We start from the raw sequence: 26,865 nt of genomic DNA, 5'->3' as shown, positions 1-26,865 counted from the left end.
CAAGATAGTGTCAAATTCCGCAATGTCATCATCATGGCTCGAGATGCAAGGAGACGATTTTTCTTAAACATGTCTTCGAAACAATGACATTCTATACATATGGACATATCATTCGCCGTCTGATAACGGAACGGCAAAAGTGTGCTTAAAGACAATGTAAGCAAACTTTTCTCCTTAGTCGTGTCACGTGTGTCAACTGTGTGTCAATCAATAAGCCTAAGTGTGCTATAAAAAGTGCTTAAATAGTACATTAGCGACTCAAAAAAAAAAGATAGTGTGACTTATCATCGGTAAGGTTATTTTATTATATAAGATTGATACACAAAAAGCGGAAGTAATTTAATAAAACGAATATTTTCTCATTAAATATGGTACAATATTATAGACAAGTCCCCAGATAAGACCCGCTTGTCAGAATGGGACAGATGAAAGGACACAATCAGAAATGTATAGACATAGCAGTCGAAGGTTATTATGGTGTCATTTGTGGCATGTGCCATATTTCGGCTTTAATTTAGTATAAGGTGCATGTCTATATGAGTAGTAGTAGGGATTCGCCGGTTCTGGCTCCTCGATTCTGGCTCACTTGTTCGTGATGCCTACTAAAAAAAAAAAAAGAAGTTTGGTGTCAAACTGGGGGTTTTGATGTATTTCCGAGCGATTGCGCTGATCCGTTTTTCGATATCTCTTATAGTTTCAAAGTTAGCTTTTTAAATTAAACAGATCCATAATCATTAATAATCACTGGTCATTAAGCTAATGATTGGTGAGCGAGCGACTCAATGTCTAAATTTCTATGAACGTGATACAGGTAATTTACTAATTACCTCTATTACATTCGTTACTACGATTAAAAAGATAGTTTCTGAATTTATTATTTATTTTTAAAACATGATTTAAATAAAGTATATAATAAAACATCATTGCAGATTGTATCATTTTCAAAATATTTGATGAAATCATTCAAACTATTCTTATTAAACTTAAAGTAGATACATTATGCAGTACTCGCCACACACTGCGGTATATTCATTCTGTACTCTTGCAGTATTGTAGTTATACATTCTGCAATTCCTTTGTAAAAACATCAGCTGGAATCCCTGAGGTGGACGACCATATGAATCGAAGTATTGTCCAATACCCTGCTCATCAATGTGTATTGCAACCCAGTGAGTGCCTGGCTTATTATCACTATCTAAATTGCTGACAATATAACAGGGCGTTACAACATATATCGGCAATCGGTTTGCCGCGTAAACATTATTTTTAAAAATGGGATCGATTTTGTTCAAATAATTCTGTATCTCGATTGTATTCATATTAGTTGAGAACAAGGTCTTGTCAGTTGCGAGGATTGAATAGTTATGTGGATCATAATAACATAAGCACTCAATAAATAAGGCTTTAATGTATCTTATTCATTCATGTATTTAAAACTTATATGGTTACAATAAAACAAAATATCATTACAAGCGATTCAAATATAAATCTATGAACATATGATGAAATTATATTTTTATCAATTTTATTATAATATAAAAGCTAATTGAAAACGAACTTTGTACCTACATACTTACGTAGTCATTAGTACAATCTGGAAATGTTGACTCCATTAAACTATCAATAATTGAACTTATCATTAAAGTGCCATTATGTTTCACCATAATAAAACAAAATATCATTTTATATACATATTTTTATTATATAAATTTATAAGGTAATCTAGTATTTAATCAACATAAAAAATACACAAGGATACAAACGATTCAAACATTAATTATTATATTCTAACTGCTGTAATCTACAGAAATATTGCGATTTTTATCAATTTACATAACATTATCGAATTCCGCATAAACAATACAGTTAATTGTTTGTGTAAGAGCTGATTCAAAACGAACTTCTAATCTTACACTACCATGTTTTATAAGATTCCAATGACTTGAAGAATTTGCTGATAAATCGGGTGTTAAGTCGAAGGCTAGCAAGCAAAAAAAGCCCTTTGGCATATTGCTCTCTTGATACTCCATTGCCTTCATTTAGGAAATGTATACCTGTTCCTGAGAATAACGTATGATAAACGATGGCTGTAAGGCTTTTGAAGGTATCTGTTGTCCATCTATGTATAAACAAAATGTATTAATATCATAATTTTCGAAATTGAATGGGTTTTTTGTGAGACTACCATTAAAGGATGCATTATTCACAAAACCGACTATACACCTTTTGGGTATTTGACCAAGGAATATGTTATCAAGGGTTTTCCCCTGAATGCCTGATGGTATAGTTAAAACTTTGACTTCTGCTCGCGTGATTGGATATTTTGCTGTGGTCGATGATAAAACTTTTTGATGTGCAAGTAGCACAGTTGGGTTGATTCGTGCTCTTCGAATAATAAGAGTTGCATCTGTAATAGACACTTTAAATTTATGGTCAGTTGATGAAGCCATGAGATTGAAATTTTCTCTAGAACGAACTAACTTTACGCACATGTCAACGCCATTAATCAAAAATTTTTCTTGGTTGAATAAATTTCCATGTAAATTTCCTATCATTTCTATTTCTTTGCTTTCACTAGCCAATTCTTATCTTTTAATAAATCCTTTATTTTGTTCATCAGTTGCATCCATTTTTCCAGCTGTATCTTCATACCACAGACCACAAGTGAGATGAGATTCTTTTGCAGCAGGTGCATAATTCAATAGAGTTTCAATATAAGCTCGATATGTATTATTCGGTGGCGATACAAGTTTTTGATTTAAATATACATCAAGTTGACTGAAAAGTGTATGTAACCAATTATTAACTGGGGCCACAACTGTCGGTACTGTCAGTTTTGTATAATCTTGATTCAAAACTTTAGCGTTTATATGGAGTAAAGTATGGGATAAATCCACATAGTCATCACCTGCCCCAGGTACTTGAAATTCTATTGGTCCATCATCAGCAAGTGATGAAATGGGCTTATAATGAATCCATAGAAATCCACATAGTCATCACCTGCCCCAGGTACTTGAAATTCTATTGGCCCATCATCAGCAAGTGATGAAATTGGCTTATAATGAATCCATAATCCACTTTCAATGCTAGTTTGAGTTGATGGTAATGCAAATAAATCCAATTCGGACTTAATGCATTCACAAGACTGACTATGTAAAAATGACATATTTAATCAGTAAATATATCTTTGATTTGTTTTTGATTCAATATTAATTTCTTAATAGCTTTCGCTTTCGTAGTCAATGATTGAATGATCGCAGAACGACGTTTTCGTTTTGTTATATACCCAGATCCAAACATGTTGATATTGTCTATTTTAGCATCAGCTTTTCGTTTCAAATTTGAGCTTACTTCTTTTAAACGAGTTTTTATTGAATCTTCCATGGGGCGTGCATTAACCATATCTGATAATATACCTACACCGGTACTTAATGCTTCTTTACCAATAGTTCGAACACCACTAGACAGTAGTGGTAAAATAGATCTAAACAGCCCCCCAAGAAAACTTCCGATTCCATGTCCTCTTTGATACGGTGCTCCTTTATAAATAACTCCAATACCCGATCCGACCTGGTGAGTATAATAGTGTTCATATGGACATGAAATATTATCACGTTTGCCGTACATTATAATTTTTGAAAGTGTAGTTTAATGCACACTGTTCCAAATTGGAATGGTATCTTTTGACCAGTGCTTGTTCTTATATCTATTTCAATTGTATCAAATTCTCTACGCATCACAGGTAGGTAATGGGGAGGAGAGAAAACGTGCATTTTGTACGCTCCATATATGTATTTTGAGGGATCCAATGGTATTATTCGTAAAAGGGGTGTCATAACATCTCCAACGATTTGATGCTCCACTTTGTCACAATAAACAAATAATTGAGACGGTAAACCCAAATGCAAATTAGCTGGACACTTTCCAAAATTTTTTTCAACGAGGTTCCTGTTTGGTTCGAACCCTAGTTGAAGACATAATTTAGGTGATAAAGTTACAGATTTTATGGATTCATCCGTTATCGTAGCACCTACAATCCTTGAAACCTCATCGCACTTAAATTTAATTTTTCCTCGAGTGTTATTCAGTGCCATCAAAATATGATTTATATTATCGTAATTTGTGGCTGGAATATGTGTCTTGTAATAAACATATGACGGTTTACTTTCATTGGGTTCTTGCATCAACTTTGTTATATAAATAATGTTTTCATGTTCTTGAACGGTGAACATAGTGCATGGGTACTGAAATTCTACTACTCCAACCCTCCATTCACCTTCTAGTATTATTGGTTTTGGTAGTTTCGTAGAAAATAATGTTGTTGTATTATCAGGAAAATAATCCATAGAACTATTGCTTAGTAAAGTTAAATAAAAATTATCTTTATTCATATTTTTTCAAAGTAGAAGCTAATATCCAGCTATTAAATTTATTTGGATAACCTCTCCACTTCACCAACAATTCTTTTTTGTTACCGGTATATCGAGAGCGTATTATTTTATCTATTTTGTATTTAGTAGTGGGGTCGAATATGATTTTTTGTAACTCTTTTTCATAAAAAGTACCAACTATCTCTTCGCCTTCTAAATCCTTTAAAGTAAATACTACAAACGGAGATCGGTGTATTATGGTAGATACGATGAATATTTCGTCACTCCAATTTGATTCATATCCTTTTTGGAAAATATGTTTATGTTTTGTTATTCTAACATAATCTCCAACGTGAATTCTTGGATTCACCATACTAATTGATGTTTTTATCTTACTTTCTCTATCATATAAATTTTGCCATACACTCATTATGGTTATTGTTAATGTTAATAATACAAATATTATTAACATCACATGGACACATTTTTATACGAGAATGAAAACTATGATTATATGAATGCACTAGATCGTGTAAAACATCAACGTATTTATGAGTATTTTTGTGTGTAAAATAGCGCCACATTTTCATTTTAAGAGTTCTCTGAAATCTTTCGACAATACTTGCTTTAATATCTGGATTATTGGTTGTATAATAATTTATGTTTTTTAATTTAAAATATTTTTGTACATATTTGGAAACAAATTCAGTTCCTTTGTCAGACTGTATATGTGTAGGTGTAGTATTAGCTTCAGCAAAAATACTTTCAAAGCATTCCTTAACTGTTTCAGAGTTTTTCTTTTTCATTGCTCGAACATACGCATATTTACTAAAGACATCAATAACACAAAGTATGTATTTGAAACCATCATTATATTCAGAATAAGATCTCATATCACTTAAATCGGCCTGCCATAACTCATTAATATTAGACAAAATATATCTGTTACGAGGAAATTTTCTTTGAACGGGTTTATGTAATGTATATGTTTCTTGTGATTGTAACCACTTTAAGACACTATTTCTGTCCATTTTACCCTTCATTGCTTTTGACAATTTATCAATATTGCTGTAGCCAGCAGGATGTGATGCATCATAATAAATTTTATTTATTTCTAATATGGAGTCCATTTTTCCCAGTCCGATCTTTTTTGTAGTTTCCCAGTGTACTTATTACTTGTTGATGTAGAAAATTCTTCGTCAGGTACTGATTTAGCTTCAACCTCTTTTAATTGCAAATGGTTTATAAAATCCACCCGTTTTGGGTTCCCGATATAAGTGAGTGGTACTTTTATTTCCTTTAAAGTTGTTGCGAATTTTTCCCAAAGAAAAGTGAACCTATGTTCACTTTTCTGAAGAGCCCTCAAGGAATTACTCACCAAGTCCACAATATTACTCCCAGGTATTTTTTCACTATCTATAATCACGGTACCAGATTCATCCCAGCTTATTTTATTTTTATTCAAGGAAATCAAATTTAGTAAAAGTTCACCTTTCTTAGCATATGTTTTCGGTATTAGTTTCAGTATTTCAGAGCTCGTGTATATTTCTCCAATGTTTTTGTTAACCTCCACTGATGTTTGAGAAGGAACTACATTTATTTTATTCACATCATGATTTATATTTATATATATAGTATCGATTTCATTATGACGTTGATTAAAACCAATATATGAATCATTATCATTTATAAGTGGTATGTGGTATGGTTGTCGATCCTCTTTGACGAAGTTTAGATATCTTTGAAGGGTTTGCAAATATAAAATACATTTCTTTCGATCTTCTATGTCACTGCTTAAGATATTTTGCATATCAGTATCTAATCGAGATCTTGGCGTATCATTTTCTTTGGGTTGTTTTAACTTCTCCAATAATGATGGTTCAATAAGTAACATTTTTTTAGCATTATCCATTTTCTTATATAATTGAATTAATCAACCCACTTAGAATAGAACCCAATATTATCGGTAGAAATGAACCTCCTTTTTGTACAATTATATTTTTTCAAATTTTATTCGTACCTTTTCTTACCAATTTTCGAAGAATATTTTTATATTTCTTTAATTTAGATTTTTCTTTCTCGGCCATTTCAACGTTACCCCGCAGTACGTTATGAATACATTCACAATTGTAATTTATTTCTGTTTTGTTACATGATTTTAATAAAGCTTTTTGATATTTTGCCTTCAGTTTATGTAGAGCAATTAACAAATCTTTATGCGTCTTTAAACGTCTATGCATCATTTATAAATGATCGAAATTTCTTGATTCTTACCATATTTAAACCCTTTTGTGGGTACATAAACAGTGCAATATCCATCGGATGGAAATATCTTTGTCTTAACGCGACACAATTCATTTGTTTCTTGTTTCAAATCAATCATTAAATAACCATGAGCTTCATTGGTAGCATCTCTGTAAGAATCTTCCAAATATTTCGGATTTTCAGGGAATACTTGACGAGATAAGTATCGAATTTGGGTTTTATCTCGAGGATTTTTGAAATATATTATATAACTTGAGTTGAGTGATATATCTCTTTGTCCTTTACCTTGATGAAACAAATTTTGAGATAAATAAAACACACTTAAGTTTCTATGATGACTTCCTTTCGTGAATATATTAACAATACGACCATCTGATTCCCTCATCAAGTCATCAATTATTACAAGTTGAGGATTTTTTCCGTCAAACACAGATAAATCAGGTAAACCTTGAAGATAATTAATGTGGTTGAGATTATATAAAGGCTGCATTTCACCAAAGCACCAGGTGATTTGGGTAAAATTTGCATCACAGATATCATTCAAAAACTTTATAAAATTACTTACGAAAACTGATTTTCCAGCAACTATTGCAGTGAATGGATGATTGATATGATGCATCATCTACTACGTCTATGTCTGTTAAGGTTTAGTATAGTAATGAAACAATTTGTTATTAAACCACCATTTATTTAAACATAAAAATCTATAATTGAAACAATATACAGTACATCATGTTTTACTCCGCAACTTATACATATAAATACAATAATCTCTCATTTGGTTTTTTAACACAATAACAATTTATTCTTAAAATTTAATATAATATTTATTCTATTTTATGATGACCCCAAAGCTAAGGTATCAATATTATTTGCTAAAATGTACCGTTTGGTATCATTAAATGACAGACTAGATTTATTTATTCTTTGAGTAAAAATATTATGCTTTATTGACTTAAATCTAAGCATTGAACAATATTCGTTCTTATTTTCAAATAAGCAAGTCTTATAATTTTCCATTTTCATATTCTTAGTAACATTTTTATTAACCCCCTTAGCTTTAGCTGTGAATTTTCCCTCAACATCTAATGCATACATTTTAGATCTAACTCCTACGAATTCATTAAATATGTTACCATTGTTTTCATCTTTAAAATAGCCTAACTTCTTTTTATTGAGTTTTGGATAGCCAAATATATTTTTTTCTGTATAGTCAGAGGTATCGAAACGCAAATGTAAATCAGGTTTTATATCTCTGTAAAAATCATCTGTAAAAATTTGATATATTAAACTATCAGTATCTGTGTACAATAATTTTAATTTGTTTTGAAACTTTTTAAACATATAGTTATAGTGAAAGTCGTACATTAGAGTTTTAGAAATATCCAATATACAAAATCCCAAATAAATAGGTTTATTATGGAACAATTTCGTCTTTCGCAATTGAACTGCAACCAAATTTTCATTAAAAATAGATAAACTATGGAATTCTGGCTTAGCAATTAAATCTTGTGCACCTAGAATTTTACCCTGATTTTCCCAATGACTCAATAATTTTACATTTACTCTTCTTTCAATATTTTCAATTGTTTTTCCAAACACTGAGTTATTCATTAATTTATAAAAATCTTTTTCGAAATCAGATGTGGCTAGTTTACGCATGTTTGTATTTAAATCAATATAATATTGTAACCATGCGCTTTGTTTGAATTTTAAAATTCTATGAATTTTTTGTAATATTAAACCCATTGTCAGACATTGCTTTAAATTTCTGTAGTGAATCACATATTTAATTTTATTACGAAGGTTTGGAACTAATTTTTTGTCTTTTGTGTTACCAATACATATATTCTCGGGGCATAAGGGTAGGTCAGAATGTAAATCATGGAGTTCAATAGGATATTCTAGATCTACTTCCAAAATAAAACCATATTCAAAATCATCAGGGACATCAAAATTAGTTGTGACATCTACCCACTCAAAACCTCCTGTAGGAAGGAATTGAGACATAGCCCATCCGTAAAGGTTATTAGCATCAAAATAACTTAAAAATGAGTTTGGTGTGTCTTTATCATATTCTCGCATATATTTGTTATTAGCTTTGGCATAACGATTGCTACATTGAGCTACACCTCCTCGAATGCCCGATCTAATAAAAGCTATTTGTTCAAAGTCTTGAAGTAATTCTAATTTAATTTTTGTGCATTTTAACATAGCATCCCAACTTAAGGTGCTGTATAATAATGAGCTGGATCTAGACCATATGTTTGCAAACATAAAGCTCGGAAACTTTCAAACACATCTGTTAAAATTAAAACATCGGTTTTAAGATATAAATCAGAATAATCTGACATATTTTGACAATGAAAGTGTTGCCAAACATCCTTGGCATGTTCATAATCTTCATCGGATATATGTGTCGGTTAATGTATTGTAAAATTTATCACGGCTAGGGAGTGCTGAAAGTTTTAATGAATCATGTGATGTCATAAATTCATATGGATAAATTCCTTTTTTTCTAAGACGTAATAAATCATTATTATTTGGAAAATTATATTTTAATGTTTGAAATTGTTCTTCCTTCAAATTTTTGACAAGTTTGTCTAAACTACAAGGTAAAAATTTAATGGAATCAACGAATCTCAATTGAATTTTATGATTATTTAATTTTATCGTTTTTGTGAAAGACATGTACTTTTCTTTCGCTTGTGGAATAATATCAATTTCCCCTTCAATAGAATTTAATGCATGAACAATAAAATGAGAGTCATATTGACTAAGATTGTGTAAAAAAACTGGACTGTGATAGGGGATTCTAAACTTTGTCTTACATACTTCGTGTGCAACTCCTCTAAAATTTCCTGTATGCGAGTCAAAGTATAATGCACATTCACCATTTAAATTAGATTGACATATAAAGCAGTCTTTACATTGCGAAATAATTTCATTATCATTGGAAGTCAAAGGTTTTGGACTTATGACAAAAGAATTTTTTGTGCAAATCACTTCTAAATCTTTATACAACTGATTCATAAAGACATGAGTACAATGAGGACCACTATATGTTTCATATTTTGATAAACTATCATCATATGAACATTTGATATAGTACCCAAAACTATAAACTTCCTGTTTGTGAACATTAGTTGTATAAGGTTTTGATGGATCGTTAAAGCATGTCTGAATTGGATTAAGGAAAGCTTCAAAATCCGCGTATATAACAAAGGGTATTTGCAACATCTTATTAAATTTATCAAATTTTAAGACATTGTTTGAAATTGGTTGTCCAAACCAATCTTTTAAAGTTTTTTCTGTATTAGGCAATTCCACTTTAATATGACAACAATCATTCAATTGATGAGCTGATAACTTATCATTTGTTGAGAAGTGTAAAAGACAACCGTCACAGATGTAGATTGCATGTTCATGGTTTGAAATTTGACCACTTACTAAACGCGATAGGTTTTTAATGTAGCAAAAATGATTAATTGTTCCGTGCGAAATAAATAATAAATTGATATGAACAATTTTCCGTGATTTTGTTAAATACAATGGACCAACTAATTCATGTACTTTCTTTTTACAATTGTATTCAAGACCAAAAACATTTAAACTTAAATTATTTAACCTTTCTACTTTTTGTATATCTGTCATTTAAACAGGAAACGTAACTCCGTTAAAATTTAATTTATTTGAATATTTACTGTAAGATGAAACTCTCTGAGAGTTCTTAGTAACTGGATACAATGCAGAAAGCAAAGCCCATTTAAAGCATAAATTATCCGAGTTTTGTACATTTATAACACTTTTTTTATTTTGATTTCTTTAGGTAATTCAATGTATGATTTTCCACGTAATGGATTGAATTTGTTTATATTCATGTCTAATTCATTTATTTCCTTAAGACTCCAACCACTATCTTTTTTCTCAAATGTGCTAATTTTAGTCATCAACATATTACATAAGGACGAAAAGAAAAAATTTAAATCCTCACCCTGCATTAAAGTATAACTACATGTTTGAAATTCAAATTCATTAGAAATATTTTTTGTTTCTTGAACAAAATTAGCGTGCAGAATAAAATTAACTTTAAAAATTGTAAGCAATCGAACAGATTCCTCAAATAGTGAAATAATTTCATTTTTAATAGAATTCAAAAACATTTCTGGTGTTTCGAATGTTTGTAATTGGTTGGATTTACTCTTTATTTTATATGAGATTATTCTATTACCAAAAGCCGATTCGTGTACTATGACATTTTTTAAAGTACTATGTAATTGCATTACGTTATTCTTACGGAGGTTACTTCTAAGATGATTTGCATAATATCTTTTCCGTATTAAGATTTGACATAAAGAACAGTTCACCATTTCATCGTTCACACTGGTGAGCCCCGATGATGTGGATGGTTCCCCTTGTCTTCTTCTCTTTGTACTTGTATCATTGTCTTCACTGTCTTGTAATACTGCGTTTCTTCTCTTAAAACCTCCTCCACTTTGTAGAACAGGTTGACTACAACATAAGCCACATTTCATCAATAATATAGTATTAAATAATTTACAAAGAAAATAACTCACTTGATCATTTTTTAAACCTCATTACATACAAAGCAGAGTTCCATATCGTTATGTTTGATTTTCCAAATGATGAGAATATAATAATATTATTTGTATAAGAGAATAAATAAACTAACAACTAAACTGAACTAATATTTATGTATTTCTTCATGGTAGCTATGAAGAAATACATAAATATTAGTACTAGTAGCTACTTATTGTTAAAATTATATTTCTTATAATTTTCTGTTTCTAAAATTTTCTTCGTAACATTGTAGAAAATCTTTTTTATGTCCTTATAACTTTCATTATTGTCGATTGTATAATATTTTAATCTATAATCAGCGTATTTCCATTGTTCTTGTGCAGGCGTGTTCTTTATTTTATTGAGATCATAGATTTCTATTTTAACCAAATGTGATGCATTTCTTCTGTCATCTGCATTAGTTGTAATGTAAATACTTCCATTCTCATGTTCTGGATATTGATGATAATATTTTCTTTTATTTTGTTTTTTTCACTTCGAATAATGCATCTTTATTTTCATTTGAGCTGGCCCTCTTCAAGGATTTAAGTTGAGGAACTTTTAATGAATCCTGACTATCTTCAGACAAGGGATAGTAAAATGTTTTATATGTATTTTCTTCCATTGTTGGGTTGAATGCATTCTACAACAACAATAAGACTGTTTTAGAATAGTATTATACATACATATCTTAATATAACAAATGATATTACTTTTAAATTTCAAAGTGAATAATAGATAAAACTTACCTCCATTGCAGCAAATCACTCAATAATTACACAACACACAAAATATATAATAATTTGACTGAATACGCCACTTCAATGATTATTTTTCTGAACAGTTCTAGCATTTTATACTAAAATATCGTAAAAGTAAATTTGTTTATGATTAGTACTGGTTTTTAAATATTGTGGTGAAACATAATGGCACTTAAATGATAAGTTCAATTATTGATAGTTTAATGTAGTCAACATTTCCAGATTGTACTAATGACTACGTATGTATGTAGGTACAAAGTTCGTTTTCAATCAGCTTTTATATTATAATAAAATTGATGAAAATATAATTTCATAGATTTATATTTGAATCGCTTGTAATGATATTTTGTTTTATTGTAACTATATAAGTTTGAAATACATGAATAAGATACATTAAAGCCTTATTTATTGAGTGCTTATGTTATTATGATCCACATAACTATTCAATCCTCGCAACTGACAAGACCTTGTTCTCAACTAATATGAATACAATCGAGATACAGAATTATTTGAACAAAATCGATCCCATTATTAAAAATAATGTTTACGCGGCAAACCGATTGCCGATATATGTTGTAACGCCCTGTTATATTGTCAGCAATTTAGATAGTGATAATAAGCCAGGCACTCACTGGGTTGCAATACACATTGATGAGCAGGGTATTGGACAATACTTCAATTCATATGGTCATCCACCTCAGGGATTCCAGCTGATGTTTTTACAAAGGAATTGCAGAATGTATAACTACAATACTGCAAGAGTACTGAATGAATATACCGCAGTGTGTGGCGAGTACTGCATAATGTATCTATACTTTAAGTTTAATAAGAAGAGTTTGAATGATTTCATCAAATATTTTGAAAATGATACAATCTGCAATGATGTTTTATTATATACTTTATTTAAATCATGTTTTAAAAAATAAATAATAAATTCAGAAACTGTCTTTTTAATCATAGTAACGAATGTAATAGAGGTAATTAGTAAATTACCTGTATCATATAAAAGTGAGCGAGCCACTCAATGTCTAAATTTCCATGAGGAAATTTAGACATTGAGTCGCTCGCTCACCAATCATTAGCTAAATGACCAGTGATTATTAATGATTATGGATCTGTTTAATTTAAAAAGCTAACTTTGAAACTATAAGAGATATCGAAAAACGGATCAGCGCAATCGCTCGGAAATACATCAAAACCCCCAGTTTGACACCAAACTTCTTTTTTTTTTTAGTAGGCATCACGAATAATTGAGCCAGAATCAAGGGACAATGCTAAGAGACATATGGTCAGTTTTAGTATGGCCGGACCACAGGTCGGCCCGGTGGGCGCCTCGCACCAATTGGTCCGGCATCCGACGATGGTTCAGCCGTATCAAATCCGATCATCTGTTTCGGCAATAAGTTTTTACATATTATATTTTGATAAAACAACCTAAGTTGGTATTTTATTTTTATGATTAACTTTCAACAGTTCAGTCTCATTATACGCGTTATAAGTCTTTAAACACACTGCAGTATAATCCATGACCATCATATACTTTAAAAGCCGTCTCAATGAATCATTGAGCCTGAACGAAATTATAATGGAATGCTCAGATAGAGATAAAGGTTTCCTATCAGTATTGCAATATTACCATCAGAGAGTGCTAATGGAGATGCCACCGATGAGGAATCTGCTGTGGAGCAATATGCCATATTACATAACCTTCTAGGTAAAAACAAATACTACTTGAAAATATTTGTTTAACATGTACAGTTGGTAAGTGCAACTGAATTTGTTTACTCTGATGTTAAAGACTTAGCCGTGATGAAGATCTAACTTTATCGGAACTGTCTAACGGCCGTTTTCAATAACGTATCACTAGTTACGGATACATTGCTATCAATGTTTAATGACAAGATCTTATCTATCCATAGTTATGTCCAATCCAATATAGTTACAGTCCAATGATATGTAATGCTATCGACAGGTTATTGAAATGTAAGTAAGCGTAAAATTATAGATTTGTCTACCTCTAGAAAGTTAAACTAAGGATACATAGGTTATTGAAAACGGCCGTAAAATAAGACGCACAACCGTGACGTTCAGTTGAAGAATTATAATCAGTCCTATTCCAAGTCATCAGACTGTTCTCACCCGTGGTATTTGACGACCAAAGATACAGATGACAAAGATACTCTTGGTGTTGCTACATCTGTGGCAATAACAAAAATGCTAAAAAAAAATTCAGTCGCCTCTTTATTATTTCTCCTTATGCTTTTAGTGCATGTTTTTAAACGATAATAGCTATGGATGCATAACTAATAAAACAAAATAGATTTAATGATGTAGATATGTTTTCGTACACTTAATATTTAAATTTACACTTAAATTACACTTACCCCCTTATTCATAATGGTCCGCTAACTTTAAACAGCCGCTAAGGAGTGTTTTTTCTCATTCTGACTTAGGTCAATAGAAGAATACTGAGTGAGAATTAGCATTGCTTTAAGTTAGCAGACTATTATGAATGAGGGGGTTAGTAGCAAACAACCAGTTAATAAATAAATCTAACATAATGTTATTATTAAATATATATACACAATTAATTTAACTGGCTCTAATGTTCTGTAGTTAACGTACCTAGATTTATCTCTTTGTTGTTTCTATATACTATATTACAAACCCGTGTGGTTTCTGATGCTAGCTTTAAGTATTTTCTTTTGTAAACTTTAAAGTAAATAAATAAATAATTAAAATTATCGTAGGCGTTATTACAATTAAGAAGAAATTTCGTGATTTTTGACTTACCCTGTTCGTGCCATTATTTGTTTAATTCTGAATTTTTTAAGTTTTAGAGGAACACTCTAAAACTTTTCTTCCAAATTCTAACAACGCCTACAATAATTACGTTATGTTAGATTTATTTATTAACTGGTTGTTTGCTACTAAGTGTAAATTAAGAGTAAATTTAAATATTATGTGTACTTAGTGAAACTGTTTAAGGTGACATCCTTGTGTCCACATTTCTATGTCTTTTTTACTGTATCTACTTTATATTTAAGGATGTATCTGTATTTGTTTCCAAATAAATAAATAATAGAATATTACTCTGTTGTCTGATGCAAAAGTCCAGAGTAGTCACAAGGTAGTTGCCTTCTCATACATACACAACACATATTGTCTGCTAAATAAAATGCTTTATATCTATGCGCTTAATAACGTCTACCTTATTCAAGGTCACTGTGATGTTCAAACCAGTTTTAATAATTGAATTAATAACAGGTTGTAAGCTAAAAATCGTATTAGGTATTATTATACGAACTGTTAGTTCGTTGTTATTCAACTGAGTGACTAAGCTTCCTTGTGCGATTGTCCAGATCGATAATACAGATAACTACAGCAAAAGTACCTAAGGTTGGCAGCGATCGTGTGATTTCTTTTTTTTTATGGAGTAGGAGGACAAACGAGTTTGCCGCTTTAAGAATCTGGACTTTTTCCGCTTTAAACTTTTGCAGTTCGGATCCTTTGAGCAGCACCGCAACGCAATTCGATGCGACGGTTTTTTGCATACAGATGCTGCGTTGACTGACGCATCGAACCAGGGCTGTGATCTGCCACCGATCGGTACTACAGAGCTTGGTATATAAACAATTTGTTGTGTTTTTAAAGTGATAACCCTCACTTCTAAAATTAATACACAAATAAAATTTGAAAACAAAATTTTATGAAGATGCGGGACTCGAACGGTTAGCTCAGTTGGCAGAGCACTCGCACGGAAAGCGAGAGGTCGTGGGTTCGAGTCCCGCATCGTTCATAAAATTTTGTTTACAAATTTTTTATTCTACCTTTACTTGAGCCCCAAAACATGCAGCCTACGGGGTTAGCTCAGAGTATTAACTTGTACAAATAGTCTCCAAAGTGTTTATATTATTACAAGTTGTGCCTAACACATCATCAGCGTGAACTCGGTTTATTATTAGGAAGTTGTTTTTTTTTTTAATAAAAATAAGAGACGAGTAGAGCAAGACGTTCAGCCGATGGGAATTAATACCGCAATTACAGTGCCGCTCAGGATTATTGATAAACCCAAAAATTCTAAGCGGCACTACAATTGCGCTCGTCACCTTGAGACATAACATGTTAAGTCTCATTTGCCCAGTAATTTCAGTAGCTACGGTGCACTTCGGACCGAAACACATTATTGCTTTACGGCAGAAAAAGGCGCCGGTACCCATAATCTATCCGGCAACCTGTGCAAAGGATTGGTAACAGAGATATCAATATTATCATCAAAGAGCTCTCCGTTGAATGACACAGTAACTTCTTTTAATTACTCTCGTCTCACGAGATGTCTCGTGGAGAGAGACGTGGAGTCACGTGACAGATTTTGGCGAGACAACACGTCCTGAGGATGCCTCGTGTAGAGGCGAAACACGTGTCGAATTGTTTAAAAACAAATATTGGCGGAATTAACACTAAAGAAAACGTAAATCATTTGTTTAATTATGGATTTCCGCAAAGTAACGCCGTACTACAATATTTTTTTTTTAAATTAGTTAATAAATTTTGGATTCGTGGTTTTTTGTTCGTTTTATCCGCTCTATGTGTCATACACAATATAATCTATGTGATAACAACACAATATCAAGTCAAGAATAGATAAGAATGTACTCACTTTAAATATTGCTCGTATAAATGTAGTGATAAATTAGTCCTTATTCTAAGCTTCACTTCTCCAATACTCCACTTTAAAGCGTTATTTACAAGCGATATCTGAAAGAAAAACGAAGCGTTAATGTACAAGCGGTATACGGCATACATGCCGGTGTATTTACATGCATATGAGACGCTATATCTTAAGACTTAATGGCCTCTTCCTGTTTTTCATGGTTCTAAAACCTTTATATTATGTAGCTGATGGTAATTCATACGCCCTGCACATTACAATGCAGTGACGCTCAGGATTCTTGAAAGATCCCAAAAATTCTGAGTGGCACTACAACTGCGCTCGTCACCTTGAGCCATAAGATGTTATGTCTCATTTGCTCAGTAGCTACAACGCCCTTCACACCGAAACACAGCAACGTTTTCAACACATTTCTGCTTCAAGGCAGAAATAGGCGCTTATCTTATTAGCGCGATTATCTTCCGTCAGGACAGACCATAAACTAAGAATATACTAGCGTATATAGACGAAGTCACCGACCAATTTTGATCGGTCAATGTGTGTGTAGATTGGTTTAAGATTCAAAATAGGAGCTAATGCCAAGCGCGGCTGACTGTTTACGACTTATCAATCAAAATCGGTTACTATATCCGTCCGTCTTTCATCTTTAGCAGGCTTCATCTCATAAACGATAACATATAAACCGGTGTAAAAAATAAAAACCAATATGGCCGCTATGCAAATTGTTTATATTGCAAAAGTATAAAAAAACGTAATAGTCTTAGTACTACGCTTGCGATATCTAGTTGGAGCGTAGCGGAGACCAATCCCTTTTTGGGGTACGGAAACTTTAACCGAATTTTCATAAAAAAAAACGTGGTAGTCAAGTTGATTCTAATAAAAAAAATACTAACATGCGCTGTTCTTAAGGTGAAATAGTACCTTGTGATACAAGGGTGGGAAGTAGGTAGCTTGAATCGAGTGGTCACGACTCTGCAATAACCTACAGACCCGTGTATCAAATGTTGATTTGAAAAAAAAAACCTAATCTAATAAATAAAAAGTATAAAAATAATCGCGTATTTTTAACCGACTTCAAAAAAAGGAGGAGTTTGTCAATTCGTCGGTATTTTTTTTTATGTTTGTTACCTCAAAACTTTCCACTGGGCGAACCGATTTTGATAATCATTATAATTCTTTTTTATTTGAAAGCTAGTGCTTCCCGAGTGGTCCCATTGTAATTTGGTCCAGATCTGACAGTGGAATCCATGAGAAAACCATAAAAGTCTTAAATTTTGCTATAAATACGTATAGCAAAGTGGATGATAAATTTACGAATTAATAACTTTTATGATTTTCTCATGGATTCCACTGTCAGATCTGGACAAAATTACAATGGGACCACTCGGAAAGCACTAGCTTTCAAATAAAAATAGAATTATCAAAATCGGTTCACCCAGTCGAAAGTTTTGAGGTAACAAACATAAAAAAACATACCGACGAATCGAGAACCTCCTCCTTTTTTGAAGTCAGTTAAACAGATATGACTATTGAAGCATTAACACTTCAACACGTCGTAAAACTAATAGTAATAGGCGATAATAATGTCGCGCAAGATAGCGAAAGTAACGGAAAAGATACGAAAAACCATTATTTGGTTGTTAACTGTTGTACTTACAGTCCTAGTGTTAGTACTGCTTAACTGATTATGTATGTTTGCGATTGAACTCACATATTTGAATATATTTTACGATCACAGTTGCAATTATATTAGTAAGTTCTCCTTTATGGAGGTGACGCAATTTTTTTTTTCAATTATTAATAATTAATCTTATTGTATAATATCTCTTCATCGTGATGTCATAGTATTATTTAAATACTGCTCTCTTAATCAACAGTATTTATTTAAACGTAGATGCTTTATAATCACTCGATAAAGAAGCCCAATTAAATTCATATGTCTAGAGTGTGATACAATGCTCTGTGAACGGTAGATCACTTGGCGTTGCGTAGAGACGTCGCTTCATTGTGTGTCTTCTACCGCATTTATCACGGGGTGTGATACGAAGAGCTGTTTCACTTGATTCTTGCACAAATTACGATATCATCCCCACCATCTGGATGTGTGGCGGTCTTCCACAGTGCGGTTTTCAAGCAGCTTTCTTCCACGTACTACAAACCTGTGGAATGAATTTCCTTGTGCGGTGTTTCCGGGACGATACGACATGGGTACGAAATGTTACCCCTTCACCTCAGGCGACAACAGTACGACTTGATAATGTTTCTATAAAAAAATATTAAAGATTCTAATGTTTCCTCTAACCTTGTAGAAACGGCGAAACTCAAAGTCCCAAATAAATATGTTTGAGATCCGTAGAACTAATAATTTATACATTGCAAAAAAAATTATCTACTTTTGCTTCAAATGCTCTCTCTCACCGCCTAGTGCTACGCTATACAATAATTAATGTCTCATTTAGATCGCTTTACTAAAACTTTGAAAACCTTTAAAAATCAACATATAATTATTGAATTTACATTATTTTTGATTTTCTTAATAATTTTCTTCTTGAAAATTAATAATAATTGTTAATTATAACATAATTTGGTGGCACTCCATAGCTATTAAGTGTTAGAATATTTACTTGTACATGAGTTTTAGTTTAGTTTTACCAGTGGGAGGCTCCTTTGCACCGGATGCCGGCTAGATTATGGGGACCACAACGGCGCCTATTTCTGCCGTGAAGCAGTAATGTGTAAGCATTACTGTGTTTCGGTCTGAAGGGCGCCGTAGCTAGTGAAATTACTGGGCAAATGAGACTTAACATCTTATGTCTCAAGGTGACGAGCGCAATTGTGGTGCCGCTCAGAATTTTTGAGTTTTTCAAGAATCCTGTGCGGCACTACAATGTAATGGGCAGGGCGTATCAATTACCATCAGCTGAACGTCCTGCTCGTTTCGTCTCTTATTATCATAAAAAAAATTGTTGTCAAAATAAAATAATAATCTCTTATACGATTCCGACTCGACTAGAGTTATATATAATCCTAGAAAAATGTATCTAAGGATTATGTACTGTATCCAAAATAATACCGTTATTAACAGTTACATTCATTAGAACTTCGTAAAAGTGATTTAATAAACGTCGTGAAATGCTACAATTATTGAAGGTCGAATTAAGACATTTAATAAGGAAATGCACAGTTAAGGTGCAACGAAGGATTACTGCAAAGAGGAAGATATATAATATACTATGTAACAAGAGGCGGGAAAGCCAAAGTAAAAATTGAATTTAGTTTAGTATGAAACGTGCTGTCATTTGACATATTATTATGTTTGAAATAGTAATTACAGTATTCCGATTGGCGACGACGTATAATCCGGATAAGTTTGAAAGCAAACAGTTGCTTAAACGTAGGCAAGGTTATAGCCGTCATCTGTCAACTTATTAATGATTGCACGTTTCATACGACCGAGTAAATCGCTTTTTTCTATCTCTAGTTACGGATACATTGCTGTCACCGTTTAATGACAAGATCTTATCTATCTATAGTTATGTCCAATATAGTTATAGTCCAATGCTTTATGTCGATAGGTTATTGAAATGTAAGTAAGCGAAAAAGAATAGATTTGTCTACCTCTAGTAAGTTAAACTAAGGATAGATAGGTTATTGAAAACGGCCGTTAGAGAGTTTCGCTAGGCTGTGTTACTGTTTTAACAAGTCTATATACATAATTGTAAATCACTAAGAAAGTAGGTACCTAAGATAAAGATATCTAGAAAGAGCCTCTTGTTGTTAGGCAACGCATGACAACAGGCCAGGTTTATTACATTAGCCAAGGAATATACAACAATACAAGTCTTTAGTATCCATGACAGCTACGTCTTACATTCGCGAAACGTCAGTCACTTTGTTTTAGTGTGCGTGCGTTGCTGAGAATAGAGGCTTTCGCCGCTATTTTTTCGTCCGCTTTCACAGCTTTTTAGTCTATTGACTTATTTAGTAACGTGTAGCCCGTTGCACTCGCAACAAAAGGTTTTATCTCAATAATATGTTTAAGTAGGGATAACAGAGAAGGTTGTCATACTGAAAGATGCAGGGCAAGCCTGTCAGCCATTCACGCCAAGAAAGGGAAAATATTAGTAGGATTATTAATGACACATAACGTAATAAAGATAATTTATCGCTCTCTCACCAATAACCTACACAAAATGGACTGTGTGTCCATTTCAGCATAATATTTGGGATTTAAATTATAATGAGCTCAAGTCAAATAATGAATTTAAGCGGGTACCTGCCGAGTGAAACTATTGACGCCTGCAGCCGTAGACAACACAATCCCTTTTCTACAGGAATTTAAATTACTGTATCTACTGCAATGTTATCTTTACATTGCATAAAATGAAGTCGTTTCCTGTTCTTCGTCGTGTGTTCGCTTAGATATTTTAAGCTATTCAACGGATTTTAATGCAGTTCTATAGATATGACTACTTCGTTCTAGGTAACATCAGGTATACCACAAGGTTCACATCTTGGCCCAATTTTATTTAATATATTTGTGAACGACATTGTTTCTTGTTTTGAACACTGCACACCATATTTAAATGCCGATGACTTAAAAATAACGAGAACAATTTCTTCACCAAGTGATTCGATTCTATTACATGACGATCTAAATAAACTTACCAATCGGTGTGAATCTAATGGCATGCAACTCAACTGTAGTAAATGTGTGCATATTAAATTTACTCGCAAAAACAATATTATTCCGACAAGGTATGACCTGTATGGTAATACTCGTAAAGAAGTTGAACTCATAAGGGACTTGGGTGTTATGCTTGATATGAAATTGACTTATCATTAATCAGCAATCTAGCCATTTTTCATTATCATTAATCAGCAATCTAGCCAGCCAGTTATGAGTGTGATAGATTACTTTGCTCTGTTAGTTATAACATAGGTTATATATTTCAATTAAAGATTAGTGTATTTTATTTTATTATATAATTTCTTAGCTTAGATTTAGATTTAAAACGCTTATTATTTGTTTCTAACTATCTGTTAAACAATTCTCAATTGATTATTGCAGACTTTCAAATTTTCCATACTTTTTTTTCACCGGTTTTAGTTTTTAACTCACTTTTAGATTTGTAATAATGTATCGATAAGCGAAATTAACATGTAGTGTTTACCTTTAAATGATTTTGCATACCCTGCACATGTAATTTAAATTGTTAATTGTTTAAGAAATATTTTTATGTAAAATCGCTGGTAGACCAATAAATAAATAAATAAATGACTCAAGAGGAAGGTGTGTGCATATTATGTATAATACATAAATAGTATGCGCGCGAAGTCGGGGCGGAACGCTAGTCACTACACACTATAAAACAAAGTCCTTATCCGCGTCTATGCGAATGTATAGCCATCAAGGAAGTTGCAAACGCGAAACTAAGAAGGAAAATACATGGAAATAATATTCGAATTCTATCCGATAGTATGGCGGTACTGAATGCGCTGAGAAGCAATACCTATAACTCAGCGCTGATATACGAGTGTCACCAATCCTTAGAACGAGCTGCCTCTAACAACTGGGTAACTCTGCAATGTATTAAGGGACACAGCGGTTCGTTGGGGAATGATGCAGCGGATGAACTTGCAAGGCGGGGTGAGAGATCAAAGTTGCTGGCCCAGGGCCATACCTGCCGTTACCCTTCAGCCAAATGCGGTCATGGATACGATCTCCCAGAAACAACCTACACAACACCCGATGGACAAATATTTCAGGCTGTAGACAGTCGAAAGAAGCGATTCCTGCACTATCGCCCAAACTGACAAGTCGACTTATTAGACTAAATAGACATGACATCCGAATCATGGTCGGCACTTTAACGGGTCACACATCACTAAACAAGCACCGTTTTACAATCGGCATAACGGAAAGTCTTAAGTCTGGGCTGTCTATCCATGGCTGAAACGGTCACTCATGTAATCCTGGAATGTACTGGGGTGGCCAACCAACGGGCAAAAACCTCAGTAAATACAAGGTCACTCCAGGAAGTCTGCGAACACCCCAGGAGTGTTCTGAACTTCTGGAAGGAGCTGGGCTGGTTGGAATGACTGGCCAACAACACAGCACGCAAAATGGACTTAACTTAGCGATCTAATTGCGGAAACAGGAGCCCCTTACCAATACCAATACCTCCTCCGCGTCTGTCTGTCTGTTCGCGATAAATTGAAAAACTACAACACCAATTTTTCATGCTATTTCCACCAATGGATAGAGTGGTTCCCGAGAAAGGTTTTAATATATAATTTGTTAAGTTATTTCATTCACATTTTTGTTTACACTATCGATATTTGTTGGTGCCGTAGAAAAATTAGCGACCTGGAAGCTTTCAGCAAAAACGCTGTGAGGCCCTCTGAGGTTTAACAAAATAATGTATGGTGGAATTGTGTATCTTATGTGTGTAATTGTGTATCTATCTCTTCGGAATAACATACTATATCCATGTTAATTTATTTAATACGATATTAATCCTTATAATTTCATTAGTACATAATATTATAATTTTATTCAGAAATACGTTTTTGTTTCATTTTTAACTCAATAACTTTGGTTACACATTTCGATTACTTTATGCTACATCATTCCCGAATACTTACATAATGTTTTTTATTGATACAATAGCGTCTGTTGGGTCAGATAGTAATAAATAAATAGACACCGCTGCTATAGCGATAATAATACACACTCTGTCATAATGTCAGCCGTTTAAGAGCACACAAATTACCTTCTGGCCAATTTTCCATACAAACGCTATCAACTCTTTCCTACTTTGTTTTTAACCCTAGATCAATGTCATCATTACCTTTGTCTCTCTGTTTTGCATTTTATATTCTTAAATAAAATCACATAAATAATTCAACTTACCAATGGCATGGCCATGAAGAACTGAATCAGCAGTTTCTTAAATTCTGGCGCGTTCATTGTGATGATTGATCTGAAATATAAATAATCATATAATGATAAATATTTCGAAGAATCTAAAACAACTATATTCTAGAAAAATCCCCAAACAATATCTTCAAAAATTAAACCAAGTACAGCGGTTCGACCTTATGCTTAAAATAAATTTGATTGTTTTTAAGCGTTCACGCTGTCACGTTTAGTAATACGGGCATGTAAATAAATAAAATTTACAATTATTAATATACTGTGAACGAGTAAGATAGTCATTTAACCCACAAGAGCAGTGAACGCATAAATAGCATGGAAGCAGTCTTGTCATACAGATAGTATACCGTTGATTATTAACACCAAAAATTCACACAATCAAGTCAAAATGCAGTAAACTATCAATGCATATTCAAATTCAAAAACACTTTATTCATGTAGGTCACAGAAATGACACTTATGAATGTCAAAAAAAAAAAAAAATATTGTTTCTTTATGTAATTTACAGCTACTACGTAAAGGGTTGAGCTAATGAGAAGAAGTAGCAAGAAACTCTTGACTTTAAAGAGTGGCAACTCTTTTAAGTCAAGATTTACATTTTAATTGTTTTACAAATCATTTCAATTACAATATATAAAAATACTCAAATGTCAAAAACTGAAAGGCTTACACGAGTAAGTCAAAAAAAGAAAAAAAAGTAAATTAATACTTATAAACACAAGAGTTATTGAGTATAGTAGATGCATCAATCCACACATACCGTAAATAAATAGAGGCATTATGTGAGCATTTCATATAATAAAATTTATAATAACTTTAACTTTAAAGGAAATAATAATAAAAAAAAACACATCAAGCCGACCTCCCGGTAACAAGATCATCCAGCCACCATAAGAAAAAGTATTATTGGTGTTGTATCCAGGTCGATATAAGGATATGCCTTATCAGTTACTTTTGAAATGCACCCACGTGACCTACGTGATTGGTTGTCAGCATGACATAATTACGGCGATTGGTTAATTATCACATAATGTCAATGTTTGTCAGAAACGTGGACGATGTATGCGTTATGTATATATCAGTCATAAAAAAATTGGGGTTTGGGAAGGAGTAATTTTATGGAAGTTCTTCCCCCTTTCAATTGACACCCCTCTCATCCCGCGGAGAAAGAAACAATTTTTCATGTTTATAGGAAATAAAACATTGAACTTTTCACGGTGAACCGGAACGTTTTCCAACATTTTGTTATGGGTGCCTTCTTGGAACTAACAAAAGTTATGAAAAATATTTATAAAATAAATAAGGTTTTTGAAGTGAAACTTGAAGAATTGTTGTGATTTCAAACCGGATGCAACGGAAAAAACGACAGGTAAGAGACACAAGAATGTGTAGGATGAAGCCGGCAAAGAATGAGACAGAAATATGCATACTATTCGTGTGTGAAAGCGACAGTAAAAAAAGCAGTCACATCAATTCATAATATTTAACATAATAAGATAGGAAGGAGATAATGAGATAGGAAGCATAATACAATGTTTTGGTACCAGGCGATCATAGTTAAAGAAGAGATTGTCTTAAGTATGGCGCGAGTATACCTTGATATATTCTGACTCCAAGCGCACGACGTATTACTACATAGACACCAGGAGAACATATTATTATATAATATATTAGTGGTGGTAGGAATGTCGTTCATAGCGGTTGAAAAAATGTGTCATCCTAGCAACATGTACCAGGAATTCATATGCTGTTTAGAGGTTTATGCACCATGCAGGTTTCACTTCTGATATGTGTACTTTGTATCGAAGTAATTACAACATATATTTTTTTTATTATTACACTATGATAGAATCTAATCAGTGGACTACAAGTTCCACCAGTACCAGACTGGTCTATCCTACCTAACACTCTGGCGGAGAGGCTAGCCTTCCCGCAGCGCAGAATTAGTCACAAAACTTGTTGTGACTCAAATTACAAAAACTAAAGTTCAATAAAAAAATAAACTACTCCTATACGCGCTTTGGGGGTTGAAGGGCGGCCTTATATATCACTCCCCCTTCAAATTCAAATAAACTTTATTCAATTAGGCTTAAACTAAGCGCTTTTAAATAGTCACTACAAATATTTCATTTAAATTACTGGGTTTAACATATGTTCGTAAAAAGTTGAGTGAAGTCGTGAGACGTGAACATATAAGAAACTCAATCAAATATATTGGCTGTAATATACATAATAAATTAGTTCTTAAGATGCTGCATCCAATATGTTATGAGTCCTCTTTAAATAATATAAATTAGTAGTTGACCCGACAGACGTTGTTCTGTATATAATAAATAAAATAATGTTGTTTATTAATTTGTCAGTAATATATTATCATAACATCAAGAATTATTTCGTAAATTATGCTCCCTGTTGTTGTAATGGAATTTTTTTACAGCAGAACTGTCAAACCGTGCGTCAATAAATTCTCTCATAGAAATTATATTGTCCGTACAAAACAAATATCGGACGACAAACGACGAAAAACAAATTTTATTGTTTTTATTTAATTCCGAACACTTTCATATTTATTCACCTTTTAAACCTTCCCTGGACTTCCACAAATAATTCAAGACCAATATTAGCCAAATCGGTCCAGCCGTTCTCGAGTTTTAGTGAGACTAACGAACAGCAATTCATTTTTATATATAAACTATAATATATATTTCTTGTGTGCGTGTGTATGTCACTGAACTCCTCCTAGACGGCTGGACCGATTTTGATGAAATTTTTTGTGTGATTTCAAAAATTCGAGGATGGTTTAGATTCACAATTGAACTACCTCATAAACGGCTGGACCGATTTTGGTGATATTTTTGTGTGTTCCGGTGAATTTGAGATTGGTGTGTGTCTTCAGGTGGATTCGAGAATGGTTTAGATTCACAACTAAACTACCTCCTAAACGGCTGGACCAATTTTGATGATTTTTTTGTTTGTTTCAGTGAATTTGAGATTGGTTTAGATTCTCAATTCCGTCCATATAATATAATTCTCCTGCTCATGTGTATGTAAGTGAACTCCTCCTAACGGTTGGACTGATTTTTCAAATTTAAGACGTGTGTACAGGACAACGTCTGTTGGGTCCACTAGTATAAACTATTTTATTAAAAGTTATAAAGAATTAACATCCACCCCTCAGCCCTTAATTAAGGATGCGATGAACTGTACATATTATTAGCTAGATTAGTGTATAACTTCAAAAAAAGCGCGTACACTTATGTAAAAGGCCGGTAACGG

At 32.7% G+C, this 26,865-nt stretch overlaps 1 protein-coding gene across 1 annotated transcript in view; it reads right to left on the bottom strand.

The window, feature by feature from the left end:
* LOC126973103 (ATP-binding cassette sub-family D member 3) overlaps positions 1 to 26,865 on the bottom strand; it is a 70,413-nt gene that overhangs the window by 27,136 nt on the left and 16,412 nt on the right. The window contains exons 3-4 of the mRNA XM_050820245.1: positions 23,566 to 23,635; positions 16,638 to 16,735 (exon numbers count right to left, since the gene is read on the bottom strand). Of these exons, the coding sequence (XP_050676202.1) occupies positions 16,638 to 16,735; positions 23,566 to 23,635 (168 nt within the window). The remainder of the gene's footprint in view (positions 1 to 16,637; positions 16,736 to 23,565; positions 23,636 to 26,865) is intronic.

This window comes from Leptidea sinapis, chromosome 28 (genome assembly GCF_905404315.1).
Source record: "Leptidea sinapis chromosome 28, ilLepSina1.1, whole genome shotgun sequence".
Taxonomy (NCBI): domain Eukaryota; kingdom Metazoa; phylum Arthropoda; class Insecta; order Lepidoptera; family Pieridae; genus Leptidea; species Leptidea sinapis.
The sequence above is the reverse complement of the archived record's forward strand: the minus strand, read 5'-3'. Positions and strand labels throughout refer to the sequence as shown.